The sequence below is a fragment of the Muscardinus avellanarius genome, assembly GCF_963383645.1.
Source record: "Muscardinus avellanarius genome assembly, chromosome: 11".
In the NCBI taxonomy this organism is placed as follows: Eukaryota; Metazoa; Chordata; class Mammalia; order Rodentia; family Gliridae; genus Muscardinus; species Muscardinus avellanarius.
In genome coordinates, this window is record NC_137797.1 from 111,327,677 (window position 1) to 111,348,027 (window position 20,351).

General features: G+C 48.4%; 1 protein-coding gene across 1 annotated transcript in view; it reads right to left on the reverse strand.

Moving 5' to 3' along the window:
* Positions 1–20,351, reverse strand: part of SOX5 (SRY-box transcription factor 5) — a gene marked incomplete at both ends in the record, with an annotated part of 374,117 nt that overhangs the window by 20,647 nt on the left and 333,119 nt on the right. Inside the window, 2 exon segments of the mRNA XM_080706224.1 lie at positions 7,299–7,444; positions 19,411–19,588. Of these exon segments, the coding sequence (XP_080562350.1) occupies positions 7,299–7,444; positions 19,411–19,588 (324 nt within the window).

Sequence of the window (20,351 nt, forward strand, 5' to 3'; positions counted from 1 at the left end):
ATTATATGCCAATGTAGAGATTAAAAATAACATATACTCACTTTTATAAAAGGAGAAAATATTAATTAAAATTAAAAATAATTTAATTCATTCTAACCAGAAATGATTGAGAACTTTTTAAACACGAGCCCCAGTAAAATCTCCTGCTCACCATGTGGCTGCAAGGGTCTGTCTTGTTTCTTCCCAAAACATTTACCCACCTTCTTTTTGTGTGTGTGGTATTGGGCTTTTCTACCCCTGGGCTATATTCGCAGACCCATTTTTATATTTTATTTGGAAATAGGGTCTCTCTAAGTTGCTGAGAGCCTCACTAAGTAGCTGAGGCTGGCTTCAAACCTGTGGGATCCTCCTGTCTCTGTCTCCCAAGCGCTGGGATTACAAGCGCAGTGTCTCATTAAGCTGCTGAGGGCCTTGCTAAGTGGTTGTGGCTGGCCTGAAACCTGTGGTCCTCCTGTCTCAGCCTCCTAGATACTGATATTACAGGTGTACAGCACCACACCTCATTTACTTACCGCCTTTCTAAAGTTGCCCAGCAAATTATGGAACCATCGTAGGTGTCCATCAACAGATGGATGGATTACAAAATTATGGGACAGACACACAATGGGGTTCTACTCAGCAATAAAGAAAAACAGAACTGTGTTCTTTGCAGGAAAATTAATAGACCTGGAGAACATTTTGCTCAGTGAGATTAGCCAGCCACAGAGAGTGAAGGGTCCTATGTTTTCTCTAATATTTGCAAGCTAGGGAATGGTTGGGATACCAGAGGTACTGCAGCTACTGTGGGGCCAGGGAGGTGGGCTAGGGGAGCGTCAGTGAGGGAATCGCCTCCATGGGCAGGTGTACACGTGTAAGAATACCAATGTCCATCTCAAGCCCTGCGTGGGAGGGAGGGGAGAGGGAGCCTGGGAAAGCCTGCCAGGTGCAGCAGGCCACTGTCACTGTGAGCTGCCCTGTGATGTGAGACTATAATGCACCCATAAAAGTATCAAAAATGGCCGGGCGTGGTGGCGCACACTTGTAATCCCCGTGCTTGGGAGGCGGAGACAGGAGGATCATGCAGGTTCGAAGCCAGCTGTGCTTGTTTAAGAGACCCTGTTTCCAAATAAAAAAGTATAAAATAGGTCTGGGAGTGTAGCCCAGAGGTAGGGTTCCCAGGAACTCCAGTACCACCACCCCCCCAAAAAAAAACAAGTATCAAAAATGTGTGTATGTGCCTACTATGACTACCAAATGCAAATTTATACTCCTTAAAAAAATAAAGTTTCACCTGGGCCTGGTGGTGCATGCTTGTCATCCCAGTACTTGGGAGGCTGAGACAGGAGGATCACAGGTTTGCAGCCAGCCTCAGCTACTTAGTGAAGCCCTCTTCAAATTAGCGAGAACCTGTTTCAGAATAATAAATAAAAAATAGCTCAGGGGGTGTAGCTCGGAGGTAGAATGCCCCTGAGTTCAATCCCCAGTAATGCAAAAAAGAAAAAAAAATAGTTTAATCAACCCTTGATATAATTCTATTCTGATTTTTCTTAATTCATTTTAGCTGAAAATCACATTTCTGAAGGTCACCAGATGTCCTTGGTGAAACATGGCCCAGTGACTAGGAGGGGCCGGACCCTCGCCCTTCAGCCGGCTTTCCTGAATCAAAGTTCCTCCCGGGCCTGCGTCAGGCTCTGAAGAGTTAACCGCGCCGGCCTCATCCGTCAGAGGCCACGAGGCTCAGGGCAGGAATGATGGATGTAAAATTATTACAGGGCTGCCATCTGACATACTCACTGCCATTCGTGATGAACACTGGGAACCACATACTCTTTTTCATTATTAAAAATCCACATTAAGTCAACATTGGTCCCTGTCTTTCGTGTTGGGCACTGTGTTAGAGGGAAAAGGAGGGTTGCGGTGGCCGAAGAGAGGAGGTTATCATGGGCAAAGTCTGGGCCACGGTGATGGAGTCGGCCTTGCTTGCTAGCCAGCCTGCATGGCCGGGCAGGGCTTCTTAGCAGAAAATGACCGGCCTGCGGCAGAGCAGGGGCTGGTGCCACTACTGAGCTGATTGTTATTTCAAACACACATGCTCTTCACCAAATTTGCACCTTTTTAGAGAAATGTGCCAGGAATTTTCCCTCAGCCTTGAAAGAAAGACACTTTCCCAGCAGTTATTTGTAATTGTGAGTGACTTCCTCATACATGCATACATGTCTCTGTTCCAGGTACACTGTAGGCAAGTATTTAATGTTCGGTGAATAAATTCCCATCTTAAGAAATATGTGCATACGAGCCGGGCGTGATGGTGCACGCTTGTAATCCCAGTACTTGGGAGGCTGAGACAGAAGGATCACGGTTCACGGACAGCCCCAGCTACATAGTGAGGCCCTTTGTAACTCAGTGAGACCCTGTTTCAAAATAAAGAATAAAATATAGGCCTGGGGGTGTAGCTCGGAGGTAGAATGCTCCTGGGCTCCATCCCCAGTACCATAAACACAAAAAAAGAAGTGCATGCCTATATTGCATGGTTACTTTCATGAGTGACATCTGTTTAAAAGAAGAAGAGACAGAAGTTGGTCCTCAGCACAGAGCCTGTGTAAAGACACTCAGACCAAACCTGCCACCGAGCACGCTTTCCTGTGGGCACGGCTGCACGCCCTTTCACTCCTGTGAACCGCAGACAAGGTATAAGGCCCTGGACGTGGGGGCAGGAGAGGAGAAGGACAGCAAAGATGGAGCCCACCAACACAGGTGCTGAAAGCGGTCTCTGACTGGCTTCATCCTGTTGCCTGGCTCTGCTGCCTACGGCCTTTTCCTACCAACGGCCTCTCTGCTCCTTCTTTTCTTCCTGCTAATATCACCTTTTACCCCATCTCAGGGAAGATACGTCCTCAAACTCAGTTGCAGAGAATGAGTCATGGCCGATCTACAGTGGCCTTTTGGCCTTTGCAGGGAATTTCCTTGAAGACGCGCATGTGGCCCAGTTCCGGCCAGGGGGCTGCCTGTGGAGCCCACGAGGAAACCTTTCCATGAGGAAGGCTGAGGTTAGCCCAGCCCTCCTTCCTGAGGAGGCCACACCTCGGCCTGGAGGTGGGAGGGCCTCAGGCATGCGCAGCAGTGCTGTCATAACAACGAGGAAACCCACGAGAGTCACAGGGAGCCTTCTGCTACGGAGCCCCAGAGCCCCAGACTCCTGCTCCTGAAGGCCACAGGCGGTGGGAATCACATGCGGACCCTTCAAGCTGCGGAGCCCGCGTTCTGACACACGCTTCCAGCAGACACCTGAGCCTGGCCAGGGTCTTCTTCTGTAGCTATGTCTGGAAGGGCAGAGAGGCCAGGACACTTCTGCTCTTCTCCTCACCTCGGCGCTCCACCGCGTCTACTGCAGTCACACTGCCTGGGAGGATCAGGCCACAAAAATTAAGTTTCTATGTCCTCCTGCTGGGGACAGGTACCTTCCACACAAGGCCGAGCACCCACTAGGCAGTTAATTGTGTGGCCAAACTCAAGGCCATTCGGGTGTTAATGAAGCAAAGTGTGTTTTAAACCAAACAAACGCACGACTTCTTTCCTGCTCCTTCCTACCTGAGCCCTTATTTCTTCACACTGAGATTAATTTTATGGAGCTATCTGTAACAGAGCTGTGTGATACGAGATAACATTATTCGAATATACAATCAGTCTATAATTAACCAGAGATGACAATTATAAATCACACTGTGTACCAGAGTTTCCAAGAAACCTGACATGCACAGTTCTGGGGTTTGTTGAAACATTTCCAAGAAAAGGGAAGAAGAGAAAAATCTTTGAGAAGTCTTCAATTAAAATGTGTCTCGGTAAAAATGACTTCCATGATGTTTTGGTACAGAGCACTGGCAGCACATTTGTCCCCGGCTTCACACCTCTAATTGTTTTCACTGTCCAATTACAGCTTTTCAGAATTAAGACCTTCCAGTTGGGACAAGCACATTGACTTTTTGAGATGTGAAGAAAAGTTACTGTTTCTAAGGTCTGTGTACCCAGGGAAACAGATCTCTACTACAGGACCTCCGGTCAGGAGGCCTAGCATCTTTTAGACGATACAAGCACCAGGCTGGGTTCTTGTCTTTCCCCTTTCCTCCTTTGGCTTCCTTTCTCTTCCTTTCTGCCCGCCCCCACCTTTTCCGTATCACATACTTTATGGCCTAGGTAGTTATGAGTTTTTTTGATAGAAAAAGTCCTTCTTCGGGGACTTGAGTGATATGAGAAAATGGCCGTGTAAATTAGAAAAGGAGTTCATCACGTATTTTGTATACGTCTTTTGTCAAGAACATGAAACAAAATTTCCATCCAGTTACTGATCTACGTATGTAGCAGCCATAGATAAAGCTGAGTGGTCATAAAAATATTTTTAAAAAAATATTAGGAAAATAGCAGCGAGTTTGCAGTCATGTGCTCTCTGTGAGGGAGCACGGATCCACCGGTCACCCCAGAGAGACAACGGCCATGCCACACAAAGGGGCGCGCCCGGGCCTGGGGGAGGAGCTCACATGCGGCCATCAGGTGGTAGGAGGCGGGTCTACTGTCTGGTGAAAACCACACTCACTCCTGGAGCACGGCACCGCCTCCGATACTCAGGTGCCGATGCTGATTGCTTACTCACTAAGAGGGACACATGTGAATGGGACACTACCTCACTGCCATAGGTTCACAGATACAGATGCCCTTCAAGAAATGACACTCCAGCTGATCGGGCAGCCAAAGGCCGCTGCCAGCCGCAGCCGCGCCTGCTTAGGCATGCTGGCCACCCCTGGCCCGATGCTCTGCTCAGGGTAATGTGGGGCTGAGCTGGCCCAGCCCCTGCGGTGGGCTGTCACACTAACAGGCCCGCTTCATTTTCATAAATTACGATCTTCATTTAAAAAACAAGAGCTTAAGATTTCACTTGAGCCCACTGAACATGTGTGCTGAACACGTGTGTGGGAAAGAACCTTCTAGCAGATTTAGACGTCCTCCGTGGCCAGCAGGTTTCGGCAAGCATGGCTTCAAAGAGCGCACAATCCACCACTTGGGAAAGCCGGGCGCTCGGGAGCAGTAGACTGAGGACAGCCAGTCCCAGAGAACCCAGACACGTGTGTCTCTGTTACATGTGGGGGCCAGAGAGACATTGAGAACGAAGGGTAACATCAGACGTGTGAGCAGAGACTGCAGGGGATGGCCCGGGGCTTAGGGAAGGGGAGGGCCGAAGGCAAAGAACTCACTGCAGGAACAAGCTGGGACCTTACAGACCTGCTATGCCAGCCTCAGAGACGCGCGGGGCGAGGTGAGAGGGGCACCCGGTGGGGAGGCTCTGAACACACTGTACCCCAATCTGATATGAAATTACAATGCACCCCATAAAAAAGATCTGTTTACACGAGATTGTTATAACTCCACGGAAGAGAAAGGAATGCCAAAGAGGCAATAGCTTTCAACAAAGACAACGCTCCCTCTTCCAGCCAAACCAGAGGAGCCCATCAGAGACACAAAACAGTCCGAAGGGGCAGCGAAGGGGGACAGGAGCGGCCAGAGGCCCCTCGCCGAGGCCGAGGCCGAGGCCGGCGTGAAGCGCGCACAGAGGGCCCCGCTCCTGCTCCTCCACCAGAAGGCCGCGCGGGCGGTTGTGGCCGCCGCAGCCGGCGCGGAGGCACGCGTCAGCGACAGCTGATCTGTGTTCGAGCAGATTAGCTCTCGGGCCGTGGTGAGGGCCCGGATTATTGTGCGCACTTCACTCCTTACAAGCCGTCAGCACAATTATTGCCCTCCAATGTGAATGACTGATCTGTAACCACAGCTAAACAGCGTGCTGCTCAGGGGCCCGCGCCTCATGAAGATGAATTTCCATACCATCAAAGTGCTTTCAGTGGGCTCCCTGATCCAACCACAAGGCCTGTTTGCAAGTATATAGAACTCGGGATGAAGGCTTCCTGTCCAAAAGGATTTGGTCGGCTGTCACTTGACAATTCCCAGCCAGCACCGGGGAGGAGAGGGGGGAGATAGGTAGAGTTGTCTCTGCTTTGCAGGATTAGAAAAAAAGGGTACAGATGCTTGCCGAATGCAACCAACTGCCGTACGCACAGCTGAATTCAATGCGCTTAACAAATAACCGCAATTTACCCGTGCGGGGAGGGGTGCCCCAGTCACTCTGCATCAGCATCTGGCCTCACGCTCATTTCTACACGGGGAGCAGAGAAAGGACTTCTGCCTGAGCATCCTTTCGGGGGTGTTTAAATATTTGAACATAAACTCCATCATGCTTGCTCTCCTTGCTTCTCGGAGCTGAGGCTCGGCTTGGCTCAGAGCCGAGGCCAGAGCCCTCTCCTATCCTCGCCGCACCAGCCTGCGCTCTCCCCGCACTCAGGGCTGGGACTGCTCCTCCAGCCTCCATTGTCCCTCGTTGGGACCAGCGGAAGCGGCAGCCCTGCAGGGCCCCTCCACCTGGCCTGACCGCGCACAGCCAGCCTGTGAGCGCCGCGCCCAGTTCAAACCAACCAGGGAACCAGGAAGCCGCCGCAGTGGTGGTCTGCTCCCCTGGGCAGCTGGGTTTGCCTCACATGCCTCCCATGACCACCAACTTTCAAGTGATTGTGAAGTAGCTGGTAGTTTTTTCCCCTTATCTATTATATCTCTAGGATTGTATAAAGGGAGTCACTTTGAATTTTCTGTTCAAAATATATCAAATATTACCAAATGGGTGCATCATTCTAAGCATGCTATAGCTGATTGCCTAGTGCTTTTTCTGAATAAAACATGACGCATCTTTAATCAAAACAACTAGAAATTATTCTCTCTCAGAGTTTTCACCGACTTCAAGTCTAATAAGCGATGTCCAAGTTTTACAACACACACTTCCCGTGAACGCAGCCGTTTCCAGCTGCACCGTTGCCTGGCACTTGACGGTGCTTCGTGCGAGAAACGTCCCGACAAGCTCAGACCCACATGCTCAGGATGTGTGCCTGGGTATCATCCAGGCTTACGGCGATTAAAGAAGATTCAGCGTCTGCAAAGCCAGCTCATCCCCAAATACAAGTTAAGCATCTCTGCAAAGCAAACTTCACCCTGGCTCAGATGCTTCAAAGGCACTTCACCCTAATGCGCGCCTCGGGTCAGCCCTGGAGGTGGACGCGGAGGGCTGCCGCTCCTCCCTCCCTCCTCGGGGTTTCTGCGGAGCGGTGTGAGGGCTTGCCCGTCGGTGCAGGCACACCGTCATTCGGAGTGTGAAGGCAAAGAGATAAGAAGGAACGCGTCCAGGGCTGACCAGGCGCCCCGGGCCTGCTGGCCACCCGCCAGCCACTCACCTTCTCCGCCCGGCAGTTGTTGAGACCTAGGCTGTTGACCACGGCCACCTTGCCGTCCAGCACCTGCTGTTCCCGCCGGAGCTGCTCCTTCATCTGCCGAGCTTCCTGGATGGCCTTGGTGACCGCGTCGTGGTCGTTCAAATAACCTGAGAAAGGAGACAGTCAAATGTACCAACGCGCAGACAGGCTGGCCCCGCCCCAAAGTGCTCTTCCGTTTGGGCTAATGGCACCGTGTCTGGCGTGTCATAATTTCTTCGTGGAATTTATCTAACAATGAGTGAATGAATGAATGAGTCATACACGAACATGCTGGCCGACAACTCTGACAAACACATCGTGCTTACATGAAATATGGTTGTTTCCAAATATTTAGAAGTTTAAAATAGAATCTTTTTTAGTAATTATCACAGTATTTTGTGGTATTAAAAAATGAAACCTATCTTTTATTTTTTGGTGTGGTCCTGAGGGTTAAACCTGGGCGGGGGTCTACCTCTGAGATACACCCCCAGCCCTTTTTATTTTTTAATTGTGAAATAGAATCTCACTAGGTTACTGAGAATCCCTCTATTGCTGAGAATGGGTTTGAACCTGAGATCTTCCTGTCTCAGCTTCCCAAGTACTAGGATTACAGGCATGCGTCACCGTGCCTGGCTGAATTTTTTCTAATGTGCAGGATATGTGGATGTTAGCGCAGAGAATAGGTATGTGTATTGATAACTACCCCTCTGCTCTCGAGTCTCTCACAGAATCAGAATCAGGACTTTGTGTGCAGGACTATTAGGTTTGCTATATACAGAGAGAACAAATCATTATCAACTAGCAGAAGAGTATTAAATCCATTGATGGCAAAACAAACTGCAGATGGCTCTGGTTTCCTATGGATACAATCTTGTAAGCATTAAGAAGCTAAATTTCACACACAGAGTGCAACCACGCACCTGTAATTGATAAGAAATGTGGCTATTGTTAACTATACTCACATTTAATTCACACTTAAAAAGATGGTCCGTCGGCCAGTTCCTGTTTGTAGCTACACAACCCATAGTCAGTGAAAAATAATACCAACTTTTCTTTTTCTTTTTACAGAATGACAGGGGCACGGAGCCAAAGTAATTTTAACTTAATTGTAACACTGGTCACTTATTTATTCTCTACACATTTTTATGGCAAGCTGCATGATCTTAGGGTAAAACACTGAAGGGAAAAATGGTTTTTGCAAATATCTAAAGGAAAGCTAATATTTCATCTTTCTCCCTATCTTTTAACTGGGGCATAAAATGGCATAAAATGAATCTATAATATGAAATTGCCCAGAAAAGGGACTTGTTTGTGACACGAGGCTAAATCTGAGCAGATCCATTGGTGAATTGCGACAGATGGAGGGACTGTTAGACAGAAGGCAGGCACTAATCACACATGAAATGACCGGCTTGCCTCAACATGTTCTGTGGATTCCAGCAAACTTTACACCCTAATCCATTTTTAGAACAAAAAACATCTGGGCCATAAATCCTCTAATCTGCCAAAACACGCTATTAAATCCCATGATTTGTTGAAAAACACTAAGATTAAAGAAAGAAAATATAAAATGGCTAACTGCCGTGTTAGGAAAGTGTTATTAATACTCTTCTTTGTCTCAATTATGAATGTTCTGGTATTACAGCGCCTTGTCTAATCACGTCAGATTACACATCCTCGTCGTAGAGCGAGGCCCCTTTATCTGATCTGCGGATTGCCAAAAAGCATAAAATATTTCCTTGCTGCTTACATATTTTGATGGAAGAAACTGGTGTCAGTGCACGTCGTCTCGTGGGCCTGGCTTCTGAGCCGCAGCCTGGGCTTCCCTTCCCAGCGCGGTCCAGCCCGGGCTCCCTTCCTGACCATGGTGAGGTCCAGCAGGTGATAGAGGAGAGCCCTTGAGAGCTCTTGGGCGGTTTACCTCGCAGAGCTAATTACTGGGCATTATTTTAAAAAAAAATCAACAAAGCACCTCTGTTCCTCACCAATACAAGATGAGCTGGAAAGGGGTGAGGCCGGGGCTGATCTGTGGCATCTTTACCGGCTTGGTTGTGCTGTCAAGCATGGTGGTTTCACACGTGCCCTAGCCTCAGCGTCCTGACTCGGCTCTCCTCAGCACCTGCTTATACATCATTCCCCAGTGCACTCTGCTCTTTGGTTGCTCCAGAAGGAGGCCCGGCTCTCACAGGAGAGCGAGGTGCTCCGCATGTCCATACAGCGCAGGCTTGAGGGGATCAGCCTGGTTTTCCTCTTCTCTGAGCCAGTGGCTGCTCAGCCGGCCACTTGTTACTGGAGCCTATGTAGTTTCTTCAAAGCACAAATATATTTGGGCAGGTTTGGCACATGGTGCTGAATAAGATCATGAATTCTTTGTGTTTGCTTAGAGACTGCCAAGGCAACATTGTAGAGATGGTTAACATAGATGGTGAGGGATAAAAGTTATTATGGAGGTAAATAACTGACAAACTTGTGTTCTGTTAAGTCTATGCCCATTTTGAGGTGTTTCTGTGCAGGTGGAAATGGATGTTCTCTTTTAAAATCAACTTTGCTCCCGGCGCAGTGGTGCACGCCTGTAATTCTGGTGCTCGGGAGGCTGAGACAGGAAGACTGCGGGTCTGAGGACAGCCTCAACAATTTAGTGAGACTTTCAGTAACTTAGCAAGATCCTGTTTCAAAAATAAATAAATAAACAAATAAATAAACAAATAAATAAGGTAAGGGTTGTAGCTTGGAGGTAGAATGTCCCTGAGTTCAAACCCCATATCCCCATATCAAAGTAAATAAAGGAATAAATAAATAAATAAAAAGGGTCAGGGGTTATAGCTTGCAGGTAGACTGTCCCTGGGTTCAATTCCCAGTATCAATAGAAATAAATAAATTTTATTTCTTTAAATTAAATTTATTTACTTTATTTAAAATAAATAAAACATTTTGTAAAACAAAAAATTAAAATTAAATAAACACTGCTGCTTTTGGAGACTTGACTTTTAGCTCATTTGCAAAAATGCTACGTGAAATTCTATGACGCACAGCCGCAGTGTTAAGTCAGAAGGCTGTGGGCACAGTACAGAGGTCCCTCTCCCTAGGCTCCTCTCCTGCCTCATTAAAGCCCGGGGCATCATCGTCGCCAAAGCCCAACCCAACAGCCACATCGTCCAGCGACTGGCCTTGCTGGGCTTCTGGAGGGCTCTCGAGGAAGGCCCCCCATCCTGCCCAGCCACCCCACCCTGTGTGGGCTTCCACTTGCCCCTAGGCCCTTCACTTCCCGCTTCAGTGTAAAGGTGTCCTGGACACACGCCATCCCTCCCTGATCCCCTCCGCTGCTGGGCTCCTCCTCATCTGTCACCCCTCTGGATCCAGGGCTGTTCTGGCTTCAGGGACAGGGCTCCTCCCCTCAGCGGGCTGTCCCCTTTCCAGCCCTGTCTTTTTGCCTTCGCTGGCATGCTTTCTCAGGATGCTCTGTCTTCGGCCTCCATCCTCTCCTCTCTGCAAGTCCTGCTCTGCTCTCACCCTGCTCCCGTGGTCTGTGAGCTGAGCACCCCAGCGCCCTCTCCATCCCTGCAGCAAGACAGCAGTGACCAGTCTGCCATTTGGGAAACTGCCTTGGTTGGTTCTTATTCCTTCTCAAGCCACTGTCCCCCCTCCCCACCTCCTCCAGCTCCAGGCTGCAAGTTTCTCGTCACCAGCAAAGGTACATGGTTGCAGCTGGGCATGCCTGAGCGAGACCCTCGCTTACCACCCAGTAACTACAGAAACCCCACTTTGGGTTGGGTAAGCCTCGGGCGTCTCATTGGTCAAAGGGGGCAACACTCACTAGATAACAATGTAGTCATGACTACAGGAGCGGACAACCCTCTTGGTGTCCCAAATGGTCATGAAGTGTGTTCCTATCTGCTGGCTTACTTACAAAGTGGCCCAGTGAAGAAGCGAAATGTGGGGACTGGACTCAGATGAATCTGGGTTTCCACTTCCGGGAAGGAGTGATATTTGACAAATCATAACACTTAACCTCTCTCATCCCATTTCCTCAACTAGGAAACGACTGCGAGGCTGGTGGAAGGCTGAATTGGAAACGAGGTGAGGGGACGGACGGCTTGGCGTGGAGAGCAGGGAACGCAGCGCTCCTGTGGCTCCTCACCCTCGCTAGCTCGGCGTGGAAGAGTGCGTAAAAGCCACAAGGGGGGACTCCTCATCCATAAGGGAGGCTGCTTCCCGCTTGGTGTGGAGGCTCAACGGAATCAAGTCGAGCACGTCGGAGTCTGAGGGCTCCAGAAGGACCACTGTGTGCACTTCATTCTGCCTTCATCATAAGTCTAGGCAGCAGCTATTTCTGAAGGCAGCATCAGGAAGAAGGGTGTATTTGCAGGGAGGTTTGGTGAGTCTCAGTCTTAATACAGGAATGAGAGGGCGGGAACCAATGTGATGTCTAGCTGATACTGTGAGTGAGACTCGGAAAATGCTGGTTAGGAGTCACTAACAAGAAACATGTGGTTTGCTATAATTTTGTTATGTTTACCACAATTTGATATTTTATGCCTTGGTGTTTCTTTGTCATTACCCAAGAGGCCTCAATGTTTTGTTTTTTTTGTTTTTTGAAGATTCCTTCCTTATATATGTCCAGGAACAGAAAAAATGGACAAGTTCAATTTTAGAGGAAATAAATTCTAAAGTGAAAGACCCAATCATAGATGCCATAGAAGAAGGAAGAGGAAGAAGAGGAAGAGGAGGAAGAGGAGGAGGAGGAAGAGGAGGAGGAAGAGGATGAAGAGGAGGAAGAGGAGGAGGAGGAGGAGGAGGAAGAGAAGGAGGAAGAGGAGGAAGAGGAGGAAGAAGAGGAGGAGGGGAGGAGGGGGAGGAGGAAGAGGATGAGGAGGAAGAAGAGGAAGAGGAGGAAGAGGATGAGGAGGAGGAAGAGGATGAAGAGGAGGAGGAAGAAGAGGAAGAGGATGAGGAGGAGGAAGATGAGCAAGAGGAGGAGGAGGAGGAATCAAGCATCTTGTAGTAGTGTGAATTACACACACCAAAAAGGCACACACAAGCCCTAAGCCCAGGGTCTGTGACCGTGATTATTTTTGGAAACAGGGTCTTTAAAGATGTCATTAGTGGTCCTGAGGTGAGATCATCCCAGACATAGGATAAGTCCTTAATCCAATGACTGGCATCCTTAGAAGAAATAGAGACACTGAGATTTGACACAGGGGGCCAGGGAAAAGCCTGTGTCCACACAGAGTCCAAGAATGGAGTTGAGTCCCCAGGCCAAAGGCCCCAGGGACTGCGTAGCTGCGGGGACCAGGCGACAGGCAGGGCCAGGCCAGGCCTTGGGGCTCAGAAGGGCCTGCCCAGGCTGGCCTGTGACCTCAGAGCCCTGGCCTCCCAGAAGAGCACACGAGTGATTTCTGTTCTAAGCCATCCCATCTGTGATAGTAACCCTAGTAAACGAACGTACCACCTTGTCTTAAACCTGAGACCTGAGGGCTGATCCCAACTACTATACCATAACGCTGGTCTGCCCCCGACCCCGATTTCGAGATGCACTGATCTTTCTACGCGACTTCCGCACTTGAATGCCTCTCGAGCGCCTGGACTGTGGCTGCATCGTATGATTGTTTGGACATCTTTAATATGATGATGTGCACCATGAGTCTGCAGCAGACAACAGTGCAGGCTTTCCCAGATCAGAGCCTCGGACCCTTTCATGTTCCTGTGGTTCGCCATGCTGGGGGAAGCTCCAGGCCCCTGAGCGCGGGCCCGACGGCCTCTGGGTGTCAGCTCCTTCCTTCCCACGTCTCTTCCCTCCATTTTCTCCTGAGTACTTTGTTTAAGCCACACAGAAACATCCAACTTTCTCCCTGTTCCAACTCAGCTTCTTCCTCTTGCCCCAACTCCTGTCTCCCACGGTTCCTCCTTTGCTGAAGTGCTCTTTCCTTCCGGGTGTGTTGAAGAACTCACTCAAACGCTGTCCCTTCTCGTGGGGCTCCTGGGGAATGCCAGGTCCTGTCCCGTGGCTCTTGCTCTGCTTCCCAGAAGCCCTTACTGCCACAGCATCGTGCTGTCTTCTAAATTTGCTATGTCCACCCAGAAACTATTCGATGGCATTTTTCTTTCCATCTTTTTTATTTCTTTGCTCCATTATAGGCTCACAAACTTAACTGGCGGCATCAAGGCAACACCAAATCTTATTCACCACCCTTTTGTCTCACAGTAACCTTTAGCTATGAGCAAAAGGAATAGCGTAATGTGTGTTGCATGGCGCTCAACAATATTAATTTTTCTCTTTACTTTTGCAGCCACTCACCATCACTGAATTTTCAGCACTCTGAATATGGCCATTACTTCACCTCTGAGAGCTCACCAGAATTACAGAGGGGAAGAAGTTTGGAAACTATAACGTGCTATGCAAATGTAACTCCCAGGGTGGTTGAATGACACCCCGAAATCCAATGGTCTTTTATGAATTGCAACATTCTCAGTTAATCACCTATCCTCATAGAAGGTTTCGTGTTTAAAACTTAAGATACATATTTTCTCATTAAAAAGTAGTGTAATGGAAATTCAAGATAATCTTCTCTTTCAGGTCATCATAATTTACATTTGGAAATTGTAGAAATAGCATGCTCAGTTCATGAATGGGGACATATTTCCCTGTTTTGTTTCAGTGTTCAGCTACTAAATTCACTCAGGTAAGCTTGATTTCTTACGTGCATCTACTGAAGAAATGGCGTGAAGAATCCATTCCAGAGTGGGCTGTGGACATCTAAAGCCTCGGGCCAGGGCGCCCACCTGCGTGGCCTGGAGGCAGACACACAGCACAAAGAAGGGTCCGATTCTCCCTTGGGTGCACAAGTGGAAGGCAAATGAGTTGGAAGGACTTCTAATGCAGAGAGGACAGCAATCAGCAACAACTGGGGGAAGGAACCCGGTCCAGGGACTGTGATTCCTTACGTCCTCCACCTGTGATGGTGCTGTGTCTGCCACTTACTCATGAGAGCGCTGTGAGCATCTACCTCAAGACAGGGAGCTGGGGTGTGGCTCACAGGTAGTGTACATGCTTGGCATGCACCAGGCTGTGGGTTTGATTCCTAGCACCCAGACAAAACAACATCAAACCAGGGATAAAAGCCAGAAGCCCAGGCCAGTCTCCCATCTGTAAGAAACTTACTTGTCCTGGTTAGGCATCTAACTTCTTCAGTTTTCTGTTCCTTATCTGTAAACTAATGGCTTTGACTAAATAATATGGATGTGCACTCTATCTAATTAGGGGTCTATAGTCTAAGAATAGCTACAGAGACAACATAGGTTTTTAAAACAACATGCCATCAAAGCCAATCACTAAGCCAAACATGAGAAGGAGGGAGGGGAGGGAGTGCGGTGGGAATTGGGGAAGGGCTAAATGAGTGATGTGTGCATGTGTGCCTCCACCATCTTGTACTCCATTAAGATGTATGACTACAATGCACCATTAAATATTATTTAAAAAATAAGAAAGTTAAAAATGTCAAGCATATGGTTGGCAGAGGTGGGAAGGGCTTCTGAGGGAAAGGTAACATTTTGTCATAAGATTCTAAAATTATCCATAGTCTTCTGAACTGTTCCTGCCTTTTAAGGCCCCACTTTCTTGGGAGTTGCCTATCATCTGTGTACCAATCAAGGCGTCCTTACAGAAAGGCACTGGCCACCAACCTCAAAAAGTCACTTTCTACCTCTATAGTTACTGGATGTATAGCAAAGAGCCCTGTGTCATTAGTGATAACTTAAGTCATCTTTGGTCCACAGCTTCTGTGGTTTATTAATGGCATAACAAACATTAATTCTCCTCTCAGGGTGATCTTTACAACACCATTAATCCTCATGGCTTTTATCCAACTACATCATCACCAATTACAATTGTAGCTCCCACATCTGCCTTTGTTGAAAAGAGAAAAACACATTGTAGTGGCCTCAGCCCTTGGAAAACACGAGGGGATGTGAATGTGGTGAAGGGACTTTTCAGGGAAAAAAATACGAAATGTTTTAGTTGTGAATAAAGTCATGTGATCAATTTCACTGAAATTATTCTTGCCTTTATAAAATGCTTCGTCATACTTAATCCTTGGAAAAGCTATGGTAAAAATCTGCATATGATTAATATGTATGTGTATTAACTATTCTATTAGTTAAATATTTAGCTTCCAGTAATATTACAAAAATAGCTCATATATCAACACTGCGGTATTTGTGAGTCTTCGTGTATGTTATGAAAATTAATCGTTCTTGCCAAACAAAATCTTTTTCTTTGACATACTTAGTACATAAAAGCAAGTCTCATCCTTCTGCCATTTAGGGCGCTGAGCAGAGCAACTGCAACTTAGACCATAATCAGGAAAAGGCGCACATGTGTCAGCAGCGTTTTAAATTTCCTGTGGTTGATCGATTTTGTTTTTGTTTTAAATTCCCTTGCTGGTGCGTTAACGTCTCCCATCATAATGTAGGCATGGTGATCGTGGCACATGTGCACACAGTGAGCTTTACCCCGGCTCCTCTGTGCCCCCTCCCCACGCAGTACTGAGCTTGACCTTGGATTCTCGCATATGTGCGTGACATCGATGGAAGTGTTTCTTTCATTAATTCTCCTCCCCGCTCCTCGAGACCAACTCCCTCACTCCACTGGGGTTTCTCCTCATTATCAGAAGTCCCTCCTGTATCCTGGTTACTCCCCAGCTTCTGCAGAAGAGAGCAAATATCTCACTTAAGACAATGTTCTCCAGGTCCATCCATTTTCCTGCCAATGACACGATGTTTTTTCTTTATTGCAAGTAGAATGCCACTGTGTGCGTTCTCGTGATTTGGGATGTGTTCATCTGTTGATGGGCACCTGGGTTGGATTCGTCATTTGGCTGCTGTGAATTGTGCTGCCATAAACGCATCTGTGTATACCACCATGATCGTCTGATTTCAGTCCCTCTGGAAAGCTACCCAGGAGTGGGACAGCTGGCTCCTAAGGTGGGTCCGTCCCCGTTTCCTGAGGAATCTGCACACGGAGCGCCACCGTGGTGTCCCAATTTGCAATCCCAGTAACCGTGCAGAATGGTTCCCATCTCCCCACGTCCTCGCCAGCACTTAGTGCTGTTTGACTTCTTGGTGACAGACATTCTGACTGGACTCCCAAACTTCTTTCAAACATCTCAAAACCAGTTTTCAATGCTTCTCTTCTCCCTGATGTGGCAGACTAATTTCTTTTCAACAAATAGTCTTGAATTCCACTTGGCGAGGCTGAGTGCCCCTGCACAGCACTCCGCCAGCCCTCTCGCTCTGGCCCACAATTTCTCTGCACTTGGCCATTTTCCCCTCCCTTCCCTGCAGTCACACACAGCGCAACGTTTCTCCTTCCCTGGCCTAGCCTCTTCTAGCTCCTCACCCTGTCCTCTGTCACATGATGCTTCTCTCGACTCTTCTTGTCTTCCTCCTGCAGAGGGAAGTATTATGATTCTGAAACCTGTCTGGTGAGTCTTCCCAAACTGTAATCACTTCCATCACCAAATTCACAAAACATAATCGTCCTTATCACTTTCCAGTCTAATGGTGGTCCTTCCTCGTATTGTTTCCGTCTCAGTAACTGAAGTGTGCTCGAACCATTCTGCTCACAGGGCTCTGTCAGAGCACCGCATCTGCGAGCTCCAGCTAAGTCCTAAAGCTATTCTTCCTCATGAGCTGTAACTTCCCCGCAGACTGTGCCACTATTACACAGCCCTTATTTCTGAAAGGTTTCATTTTGCCGGGCTGGCATGACACAGCCCTATTTTCATTCTTAGAATTCTAAGACACTCTTCTTTAGTTTTCAACCAAAAACAGTGTGGCCATTTGAAAATACGTTCAAAGATACTTTGATAGTCTTTCCTTCTAAAGAAGGAGTCTAATTCCCCTTTCCTCCATTGGGCTGGACTTAGTAGTCCTTGTGTCGAGAGCAGAGGCAAGTAGAACAGACTGTGGGGGCCTCTGGACCACAGGTCATAAAGACTTCCTCTGTGGCTCCCTCTGAGAACTCTCCCTTGGACCACTGGCTTTAAAAAGAGACACATTTCATGCTGTGAGCAGCCCTGATAGACAAAGAGCCATATGTAAAGTCTCCTGACAGCAGCCATGTGGGTATACCACCCTGGACACGGGTCATCCATCCTGGTATTCCAGGGATGGCCGCAGCCGTGGCCAACATCTTGACCTCTGCCATCCAACTAGCTGAATAGACTCTGAGAATATGGGAGATCGTACACGTCGGTTGTTTCAAGAGGCCGAGTGTTAGGTTATTTTTGTGCAGTAACAGCCAACTGACATAACAGGTAACGCTTAGGATTCTTCACCAGGTCTCACCACTCTGTCTGGGAGAGACGGTTTGCCTCCCTTGACTTTGATGGAGGAAGAAGTTTCATATTTAAAATTCTAGCTCCCCACTTTTAAATATCAGACTTATGGTCACAGTTTCTCCTAAACATCTATGCCCAAATGGTCCCTTGCATTTCTTTTTTGTTTTGTGTGTTTTATTTTTATTCCTTTAAATACCTTTCTGGATGCATTACTAGAGCTTCACATCATAATGTATTCACACAGTAGTGGCATCAGTGACATGGCGCCGTGTGCTCCCCGGCTCCCTTCACACCGCCCTTCCCCGTACAGCACATGGAGATTGGCTGGGGTGTTCTCACTTACGTATGACGTCAGTGGACTTGTTTCTTTGCTAATTCTCTCATGTCTCCAACACAACACATATTACATTTTCTACTTATATCTTCCCCCAAAGGTTGTCTCTTTGGTATTCCCTTCCGTCGTCCTGCAATGACGGTCAGTGATAAGGAAAGGCTGGTCAAATCGTCCAGCACAACACAGAGAAGGGCCTCTCGTGGTGTGTCCTTCTTACCCCAGAGCCGACTTCTGGGCTCCTCGGTCTCCAGCTGGCCTTCCCGGAGCCCTGTGCCTGTGCGGAAGCTCTGCCGGCTCTTTAGTGGCAGCTCTTCAGTCCGTCTCCTTTGCTCTGTGGTCGTTCATTCCTGCCTCCTGCTGCCTCCTCCGTCCCTCACTAAAACAATGGCTTCCCTGATCCCAGCATCCTGCCCTTGCCAACGCCCTTCCCGACGTTCTGGTCACACCGCTGTCTGGAGAAGTGGACAATCTTTTGGAAAGCCTTCGATCTGATTCCCTCCGAGCCTTTCAACGCAGCTTTCACCAGTGTCCACCACCTACTCATTCCGTAGCGAGATCGCTGCATTTCTCAGAAATCTGCGGTGCGACTCTCCATTTTCTCTTACGGATGGTTTAGAATGCCTGGAAATATAGCTCTCCTTTGAAGCTCAGTTTGAATTACGGTTTCTCCCACTTGGTCTTTCTTGAAGCGTCCCAAATTTAGCCCTGCAGTCTGCTCTATCGGATTGCAGCTGTGCTCCCTAGTAGCACAGACTGTGCCTGCCCGGGACGGGGTGACGTTCTGCAACTAACCTGTGAGCTGGCTGCTCGGGGCTGGTCCATGCTGCCTGCTCAGTCTGCGGGTAAACAGCCGCGAGCTAAGTATTTAAAATAAAAACCACTGGGTTCTGTGTCAGCCTACGGAAGCATTCCCTAGTGTGTGTTTACTCTACGGACATTAACGTTAGAGAGAAGCCAGTGGTCTGCGTGGCGCTTTGGTGCGTACAGGCAGGGTTCCCGAGCAGAATGGAGGGGATCAACCTCACCTCCCGGCCGTGGGTGGTTGTGCTCAGCAGAAGGCATGTACTTTGGACACATCATAAAAGTGAAAACAAATTCCAGTGATGGGAGAAGCTAGTCACAGAGCCACAGACCCTGCAACCTCTGCTCTGACCAGTCACCTGGGCCTCTGCTTATACACTTACAGACACAGGTTACATCTGTCAATATAACCCATGCAATTAGATTTTCAGGGGGACGCTGCAACTTAGACTTCAGTTCGAAATTCCATTGGCATGCTTAAAACAGAGCTGTGCAGTTTTTCAAGGGGAAACTCTTACTGAGGTCAAGCCATCCACAGGCGTATGTGCCCGGCCATTAGAAACGATCCCAGTCGAGTGCCCTCGACAAGGCCACCAGCAAGAAGAATGGAAGCAGGACTTACCTAGTGTGCTCACTCTGGCTGAGGGGCTGGCCAGCGCTGCTGGGACGGAGGCTTTGAGGGGGCCGGCCCCGCTGCTGATCCTCAGAGCCGGCATGTGGGGGGAGGTGGGGGACGTGGGCGATTTGCCATCGGAGGTCTTGGGTTTGGCGGACAGGTTCAGTGGCTGCGCCACCTCGTCCTGCAATGATCATTAGAACATGAGCTGGACGGGAAAGGCTGCTCAAATACGCCGAGCGAAACAGGTATGAGCCGATCATTAGCCATCGACCGCCTCTCCCAATCAGTGACCTCGCATCCAATCTGAATAACATGGTGGTGTTTGGTTGGCTGCCAACCATATGCCACCTTCAAGGAAATTACAAAGCCCTCTTGCACAAGAAAGAGTGCGCTCCCCAACTGTCCTCAGAAAGCACATGGTGGAGGTGACAGGCAGGAGATATTCAAAAGCGAGTCTCGTGCGATTCACATTTTGGAGACGGGGCAGTCCATAACACTGACATGCACGGAGCTGTCGCTTTGCTTTTTCTTTTAAATAGGGCTGACTCTCTGGCCTCTTCCCACCCGGTGCTTGGGCAGAGTATGAGAAGGCTTGCCACAGAATGAGAAAGTGCCGCTCGGACCAGCTCTGCTCCCTCAAACTACATAACGAGGGACATTTTCTAACTTTCTCAGAAAATAATCACTTCCCCGAGGTTTCTCAGAAACACCTCTGGATTTCATTTCAAAATGAAAATAAGCATAATGAACATGATTTTAACATGGACTACTTACACACCGCACTGTCCTAAACATTTAACAAACTTCATCGCTTTAAATTCAGATTTTTTATATTTTCCTTAGAATATACTACACATAGCATGAAGATTTACAGAAGGCCCATCCGGCATTGTTGATCATTTCCAACTGTTTGAATAGTTAAACTCAATGTTCTATCTTTCTAT